At 36.7% G+C, this 9,074-nt stretch overlaps 1 protein-coding gene across 2 annotated transcripts; it reads right to left on the bottom strand.

Annotated features, from left to right (window-relative positions):
• On the bottom strand, positions 294–4,313 carry LOC18793934. 2 transcript variants are annotated; one of them, XM_020560225.1, is made up of 3 exons: positions 3,484–4,313; positions 2,108–2,945; positions 294–1,815 (listed from the first exon to the last, which is right to left on the bottom strand). In XM_020560225.1, the coding sequence occupies exons 1-2, from the start codon at positions 3,588–3,590 to the stop codon at positions 2,144–2,146; spliced, it is 909 nt and encodes a 302-aa protein (XP_020415814.1). In that variant the 5' UTR covers positions 3,591–4,313; the 3' UTR covers positions 294–1,815; positions 2,108–2,143. The 2 variants fall into 2 exon arrangements, with proteins under 2 accessions (XP_020415814.1, XP_020415809.1); XM_020560220.1 differs by having other exon boundaries at positions 294–1,741.

Here is a 9,074-nt window from a genome sequence, read left to right as displayed (position 1 = left end):
GTCGGGAAGAAAGCTTTCCTCCAGGTTGATATATCAATTTTCGATTTTCTTCATCATATTTGGTTTATTTTAATTTTATTTTTTGTTGGAATTAAACTAGGACCTCTAGATTAGGAATTTAAAGAATTAATAGTTTCCAAGGGGATTAAGTGTATTTCTTAGGTATCTATGAGTAAGCTATTCATTTCAATTTGTTTCAAATTGTTGGTAGGATTTCTTATTTTGAGGATTTGATTTAGGGATTTTAATCTTCTCATATATGAAAATTTTGACTATTACTATTTTTTTTTTCCGATTAATAGGGAGAGAATACAAAGAGAAAATTTGATGCCACACCACTTTCTTCAACCTCCTTCCTCTTTGGGGTTGGTTTTAGAAAAAAATGGATTACCTGTGGAATGATATATGGAATTACAGTTTATGAATTGTTTTTTTTTTTTCTTTCTTCTAGCTGGTGTCTTTGCTGCGCTGTCCAAAATGAGTGTTTCTTCAAATGGCCTCAACACCCTGGGTTGTACTCTGCACACAGAGAGAGAGAGAGAGAGAGGCGTGGGAATGTGGGATTGGAGAGAGAAAAAATTTCTTTCATTTTTATGAGAGAAAATAAAATTAATGATTGTCTATTTAAAAAAATTAAAACTACTTGCCATGTAATATTTAATATCAACCATTGAAAGTGGAGTAATCTAATGGCTCAAAAATTGTGTCAAAACTTGTGTCAAAAATGTAGTGCCACAGATCCGCCCCCCATATATATATTTTATTGTCTGGTCAATCTCCAAAGATTCTCAATGTCAATTAATAATATGAAATGGGCACATCAATATCTGATTGTAAAGAAACTTAGAGCCAAGGAGTAAGGTGACAGATTAAGCAACCCTATTACAACCTCTAGGAATATAGTCACAAGAAAAGAAAAGAAAAGAAACTGAGACAGTAGCTATATGCTGGCATTAGCTACGTATGCATCATCCTCAAATTTCAGATGTGGGCTCTACTATAATCGAACGAAACACCGAATCCAGTTCAAGCTTCAACTCACATGAAATTGCCAGAATCTCATTCTGGAAATGCCGCCCAAAGGGTCATTGTCACGACCATCACTTCGCCTTTGTCATTCCCAACAGTAGCACCTCAAATCTGGTTTTGAAGAACCATCTACATTGAGTTTTGGTCGAGCCACAGGAGGACATTTCAAACGAGCATGTTTTTGGGTCTTTGAGGCATCACCAAAAGTGCATTCACTCCTCGTATTCATCAAGCAAAGATAATGACATGTTAAAAGACAATGCAACTCAGGGATCTCAATCCCATGCATCCCAAGATTGTGACTGTACCAGATAGCCCATGAAGCTGACCTCTTTCCAAGTACCCATCATTGTGCTCAGCAGAGAGAGCTTCAAAATGAAAGACAATTTCAGCCAAACGCACATAGAAACCATGGTGGCTCTACAAAAATTCTACAATGAATGAGTTGACATCACGTAGCACTATGTTGAGCATGATATGAGACCATATGCGTTTCCTTAGTTTGGGTATGGTTTGAAATAAAGAACCGGATGCATCCCTACTGTCCCTCATGACCTTCATATGTTGAACAACCCTATCTTCATTCCACATTGAGTGAATAATGCCAAACCAACTGGGAGCTCCTAGCGCTGGAATTTTTGCATAGACTGTACCATGAGATTCAAGAATTTATACTGCATCTGACAAAATCCTCAACTTCTTACATAGCGACCTGCCATGAAGGAGAAAGCTGTAGGTTGACACAGAGCATAACTTGCAGCAGAGCTAATAAACATTGTCTGAAGCCTAATAAAGAAGTTGAGAAGAATATTTTGGTTAAAGTTCATAGGGGAAACTAGCAAATGTACATGCTCTGAGAATACTTATCTGTGTTAGTTTTATTATTAACAATCTAGGAATACAGATATTAAAATGAAATGTCAAATCAAAGACAATCGTCATTTCAGATCATTTTAAACATAAACTCTATCTCTATGCGTAAGAACAGGTGCTATCAAATTAATTGTAAATAAAATCTATAAAACATGGGGCAAATACAATCAATTATAGGAGAAAGATAATGAGGCTGAGACTGTACCTCATATATAATCTGCAAGTTTAATTAATTTTTGCTTCAGACATCGGATTTGCCACAGCTAAACTTGAACTTCACAACAATTTTTTGTCTGGACAGCATACTGAGCTTGGCTTCTTCACTATCATCTCTTTCAAGCTTTTCACTCGAGAAATCCTTGGTTAGATCAGAATTGCAGTCATGCCTAACATCGATCATATTCTCAATTCCTTCACCCCCCTGCTCAAGAGGTGCGCTCGAAACACAGCACAATCTTTTAATTCTAAGGAGATCCTCTGATGTACAAGGCTTGGCTACAGATAAAATACTTGCCATCGACCGCTTCTTATGCTTACCCTTGTGTTGTTTTTTCATACGCCTCGGCTTCATAGAAGAAGTCAATGTTTTATTACACTGAATAACATTAAGGTGTGAACTTGGTATTGTAGTTGAAGGTGTTGAAGGTTGATCTGTTGAAACCACAATATTGGAAGCATCGTGGGGACTGAAGCCAGTCTTGTTTTCTTCATACTTATGACTGCTATCTGAAGGAGATAAATGGCAATGTTGGATTGAAAGTGCCGATACTGCTTCCTCAGAGTCAGAGTATAATTTACACTCATCTTCAATCTCCTGCTCAATGGTATCTGGTTCTTTGTCTTCGGAGTAATCAACATTCTCATCATCTTGTTGAGTACAATTCAAACCTACAGCTCCTCTGAGTGATTGGATGGCTGAATTATGGGATTCAAGGGGCGGCAACACATCACTAATACCGTAATTGAGACAAATTTGCAAGTATTTTTCTGGAAATGGCCAGTTAGAAAAGACATCTTTCTGACGACAAGCAAGAACATACTGTCTGCAAATAGAAATAGTTATAAATGAGAGGCTAGTTGATTTTTGGAGCAAAAAACTTTAAGTTGAATGTAGTGCAACTCATTCTTCAACATAAAATGAACATGCGCGATACTATTGCACAAAAGGAAACAAAGGAAAAATTAAATACACGAAATCAGATATATACGAATGGAAATAAACATGAAACTCACTCACAGTACAGATAAATAAAAGAGCAAGACCTCATAAATTAGGGAGAACCGAAATTTGTTCATAACCTGGAAATTTAGTTTACTCCAAACTTGTTCTTCTGAAAACCCCCAAAACAGAAAGAACAAAAACCGCACGGTTCTATTAAATAAACAGTATTCTGTTTTCAAATTAATGGAACAAAATTGAAATCAAAATACAGAAACATGCATTTCCACTCGAAAAAAAAAATACAAATCAAATACAGGTTATGAAATAGAATCTGAAAAACTAGATGAAGATATATAAAAAAGACAAGAAAAAACACACACTCTCTCCCAAATATATTATAATATGCGAAGATCAATCACCTTATAGAGAAGGGTCTTTTCTCTGGTTCCTCAAGATTGTTATTTGAAGTTGTTTGCTGATGCATAGATTGGGAAACCCCAGCTGGGTTTTTCTGCTGAGGCAGCATAGGGTAGACCGCAGAGATTAATCAATGGCTAAAAATGAAAAGGAAGACAAACCCAGTTGAAATTATGGGCACTGCAACAATATGGAACAAGAATCAAGAACAAAATTATGGGCAATCAATGGAAACGAAAAGCCCTTGCCCCGGAGAAACGAGGGTTGGAGAACAGAAAGAAAGCCCGAGTTTCAGCTGGTGGGTTGACCAAAGGTTGAAAAGAACACAAGAATATCAGAAAATGAAAATGAAATTCCAACGGTTTGCAAGTTCTCAAAAGAATGAAATAAGAAAGAGAAACGTGTTAGAGAAAGCGTTGCGAATTACAGAGGAAAAGAGAAGTGTGTTCAAGCTTAAAAGGGTTTGGGATGAAAAGGGTGTGTAGCTTAAAAAGAACGCAAGGAAGAAAAAAAAAAGATATGTCTGTTTTTCAAAATCAGAAGAATTTTATAGATGGGAAGAGAAATTTGAATGAGCTGTAGATTGCTTCTCGTGACTTTGAGAGAGAGAGAGAGAGAGAGAGAGAAGAAGAAGAAGAAGAAGAAGAAGAAGAAGAAGAAGGAAATCGAAGAGGCACCTCCAGTTATTTTCCTTTCTATTTTTGTTTGGAGGTTTGTTGTTTTCTTTCTTTCTCCTTCAGAAAAATAAATAAAAGAAAACAGAGAAAATCTGATATTTGGGTGCGAGGCTGAAGGGCGTGTAGTTTTTAGGTTATGGAGTTTGAGCGTTCTGTTTTGGAAGGCAGAATACATTTAAGATTTGACCAAATTTAACAGTCAACTAAAATTTGAGATCAAAAATGGGTGGCCTAACTGTCCTGCGTTTATTGACCAAAATGAAAAAAAACAAAAACAAACTGTCCTGCCTTCACCTTGAGCTTTTCTCTCTCACAGAGGACATATCAAACTCCTTTTATGGCTTGAGAAGCAGAGCCTTCATTTCTACTGCAAGAAAATTATCTCCTGTACATGATTATCGAAGTCCTTTTTCAGACTTGTCTTCTTGTTTTCCTGTGTTTAATTTGCTGTTGTGTTTCTGGTGGCAGGTGGTTGTTTCCTCTTTCTCTTTGTAATATCTCTGTAGCCTGTTGCTTGCTTGCTCATCAGCCTTTGGCATTTGTTTTTAGATTTTATGTTTCTTTAGTTGAATCAATAAGTTTCCTTTCATCCGTGAAAAGATGGCTCGAACACAGCGTTCGATCTTCTCTCTGCTGAAGCGACTATCGCATTTTATCTCGAAACTTCTTCTGATAAATATGGTTCCTCCTTTGCAAATTTTGCAGTATCTGTGTCTGCATTTTGGTAAGTTGGTAACTGATGATCTTATTTGGTCCTAGACTCAATTAACAGATATATACATACAGTGAAGAAGCTGGAAGGAGAAGGCCATTTCAATACTATTGATACCCAACACATCAGGAAACAGTTACAGATATGAGAAAAACTCTTGCGTAAAACTTTAGAAGTTATATATACAAGCAGATTGCAAAACTTCTTCTGCCTTTTGCCAGTGGACATTGGAGGGCTTGAAGGCTTTGTTAGAGAAAGTTCGCGGTAGAGAACTCAAAAAACTGAGAATAATAATTGTTGTTAACCCCCGGGAGGGCGTGAAGGCTTTGATTGCCTTTCTTTTGATATAGTGAAGCTGGAAGGAGAAGGCGATCGATCGATCTCAAAACCATTGGTGATTCTCAACCAATCTGTCATGTGATGCTTCTCAACCAATCTGTCATGTGATGCAATAGGACACCAAATTTTACATCTAGTTAGCAGGCATAGAGTCTCTCAATTTTTCTAATTATCTCTACTATTTGTAAAGGAGCTTAGAAACCAAACTTCAAATTATTTTTGGTCAATTGATTTTGCTTGTAATAGCTACCCTGCCGTAGGAAAAAGAAGGAAACAAAAAACAAAAACGGCTCAAGGTACAAATGTTTAGGAGCACAAAATTCCTTACGTATAGGTGATTGATGAGTTGAACTTCTGTTGTTGGCTTTCTAAGCTGAATGTAGGTAGGAGGCTGATAAGAAGTTGGGGTGTTGGACAATATAGGAGCTATTATATATTATTCGAGCAGAATGTAAATGTTCTTTTCGGGGATTTTTGTACAGAAGATTTCGCTTGTTTCGGGTGAGAAGAATCAATTGTTAAAGTTAAAAACTATTATGTCAGTATATTTTTTATGTAACAAACTGCGTGAATATTTGAACTGATGAAGAAATATTACATGCAGCCGTCGGACTCTGTCTGTTCGATGATGAAGTTGTTCTCTGAACTGCTTCAAACTAGATGAGAAAGAGAAAGTGGTACAAACCTATTGAGGCAGCTGGACAAGTTTGTTCAATGGCTTCCTTGGGGAATATATTACAATGAATTACAACTGATTCTATGGAAGGACAAATAAAACCCATTAAAGCCAGATAATTAATAGTACTGAAGCTAGTAAAGATGACTCCAGCAGTGCCATGCCAATTGAATAGTCTTAAAAAGAACTCATAGAATTCCAGAGTTTTCGCCTTGGACTGAGGAGAAGAGTTTTAGCTAGTGCTGGAAAATTATCTCCTTTTTGCAAATCAATAGCCTGTTGCTAATTGCTTACTTTGTTTTGTCTGCGAGATGACTCTATCTCCGTACTGAAAAAGCAAGCTGATCAAGTTTTTATCTTCAAAGTTCTGAGGTGGTTCCATCTTTGCAAATTTTGCTGAAACACAACATGGTAAAATCTGTTGGAAGGATGCTTTTTAGTGAAGATCTTAGATCCTAGACTCAAATATTACACATATACCTGCAATGCATTTGGTGAAGCTGGAATGAGAAGGCTGTCAATATTCCTACACATCAGGGTATAAGAAACTTACTCTTGATGAGAAAAAGATATAAAAAAGATTTTAAAAATTCCTTTACTACAATCACTTTGAATCCAACATATATATACTCAAATTAAAGTTAAGCATGAGCTGATGGCGAAGAATAATCGGAGAAGAAAATGCAAGATTGACGAAGGCGAATTGCATACCATTGTTGTCGTTGAGCTTCTCCCCAACAAGCCATGGCAATGATAAGCATTTATACCCTAGCTAACAGTGGTTTTGCATGAACCAAAGTGTGTGAGAGAGAGAGAGAGAGAGAGAGATGTGGGTGATGCTGCCGCAGTGGGGCTCTATATAATTGTTGTTAATTCTCTTCTTCTTAGTTTATGCTAATCATTTTCATTGCTGCGGTGGATCCATTGAAGGCCTGCTTTGATTATGATGGCAGAAGAGTTTCTGTAGATCTCTGCAAAATAATATAGCAAGCTACATCTGGATGACCCATCACAGTTCATTTACTTCAACTTAAATAAGGTAAGTGTAGGAGGTTTGAACTACATTACAGTTCATCCGTAGCCTGTTGCTTGCTTGCTCAAGCTTTGACATTTGTTTTATGAGTTCATCTTTCATTTTGTGAGTCGATAAATTTTCATTGATCCACGAAAAGATGACTCCAGTCAAATGCAGCTTTTGATGTTGTCTGTATTGAAGCGCCGGTCGGTTTATCTTCAAACTTCTGGGGTATTTCCACCTTTACAAATTTTGCAGCAAGGCCTTTACCACCTGGTGAAATTTTTTGCTGCATTTGGTGAAGATCTTAGATCCTAGACTCAGTTAACACACATATACCTCAATGCATAGGTGAAGCCGGAACCAACACACATGAGAATAGAGTTGCAGATATGAGAAATTAACTATAAACTGTGAGAAACGTAGAAAACTTATTTCAATATATTGAAAAGTTTCCTCACTACAATAACTTTGAACGAATATTTTTTATATTTAAAATAAACTTCTTCTAGCTGCATTTCCCAATGAATACGTAATTGAGAACAATTGTGGTTAGCCTCCGGGAGGCCTTGCCTCAATGCCTCGCCTTTTTAAACCTTAGTTTGATCTCAAACTTTGTGATTTCCTATTTTGGTCGTATGATTTCTGTTCCTACTTCGGTCATGTGATGCAATGGAAAACCAAATTTACTAGGCATAGTTCGTTGTGTCTCAATTGGATGTTATGTCTTACGTTTGATATGTGTTATCTTTTTGAAGTTTTCATTTATTCACCCTCGATGAATGCAGCATTTGATGTTCTGCATACTGAAAACGCTGATCAAGTTTGTATGTTTAAAGTCCTCAGACTCTGCAAATTTTGCAGAGACTACGACATTATTGTAAAATTTATTGGAATTAAATAATACACAAAAACCCTGCACGCCTACGCATTTGGTGAACCTGGAATTAGAAGGCAATCAATATTGGTATCTGGCACTTCACTTCACGGTAAGAGTTACAGATATGACTTGTGAGAAACTAAATCAACTGTAAAAGAGATAAAAGCTTACTTTGAATCAAGTACACAACCTTTAGCTTCTTTTTTTTTTTCTCTAGCTGCTTTTCACAATGGAAATAGGGCAAATTGTATGCCAGAAATCTAGTATCATGATCCCTAGAAATCATTTTCTGGACGTATGCTCATTAGACAAACAGACAGCAACATGCCCGAAATATTAAGCGTGAGCTTGAGGCTTGAGCACAAATTAGAAGGAAAGGCAAACACCAATCCAAGAAGAAAATGCAAAAGCGAAGGCTTGAGCACAATTGCATACCATTGTTGTTAAGAGCTTCTCCCTGAAAAGCCATGGCAAAAATAAACACATTTACCCTAGCTAACAGTAGTTTTGCATGAACCACCATGAGAGAGACACAGAAAGTAGGTGATATTGCTGCAGTGGGTTATATACGCGTGTGCGTGCCGGGGCATAAAATCAACTTTGTTGTTTCTTCAGCAATTTGTAAGCATGTGGCTTTGTTAACGTTCAGAAATTTTAATGAGAAACGAAGAATATGGATATATAGAATCAACTGTTTTCTTCTCCTTTGACAGGCTTTTTACATTAGGATCCTGTCGTATACACAGGAACTTTTCCTAGCATTGTTAAAATCCTCTTGCAGAGTTTTCTTCTACTCATCTATAATCTAAATAAATCAAAATTAATTACAGGGAAAACAAGTACAGAAGGGAGGGCTTTAACTTAGTGGTGAAAAATTTGCAGGAACATGGAAGAAAGAATTAGAGAAACATTTATGAGCTTTTTGATTCAATACGAGAGCAGAATTCTTGATACAAGTCGAAGCTCTTTTGCCATTTTAAGAATTCCCCCTTCAATTTACAATATGCCTCCTATTCCTTCTGTTCAAACTGAAGGAAGTTGAGGTTCCATCCCAAAACCAATTGGCAATGGAGGGAGTAACCCAGAGCTTCGACTTGTATCAAGAATTCTGCTCTCGTATTGAATCAAAAAGCTCATAAATGTTTCTCTAATTCTTTCTTCCATGTTCCTGCAAATTTTTCACCACTAAGTTAAAGCCCTCCCTTCTGTACTTGTTTTCCCTGTAATTAATTTTGATTTATTTAGATTATAGATGAGTAGAAGAAAAACTCTGCAAGAGGATTTTAACCAATGC

Source organism: Prunus persica, chromosome G1 (assembly GCF_000346465.2).
Source record: "Prunus persica cultivar Lovell chromosome G1, Prunus_persica_NCBIv2, whole genome shotgun sequence".
Lineage (NCBI taxonomy): Eukaryota > Viridiplantae > Streptophyta > Magnoliopsida > Rosales > Rosaceae > Prunus > Prunus persica.
The sequence above is the reverse complement of the archived record's forward strand: the minus strand, read 5'-3'. Positions and strand labels throughout refer to the sequence as shown.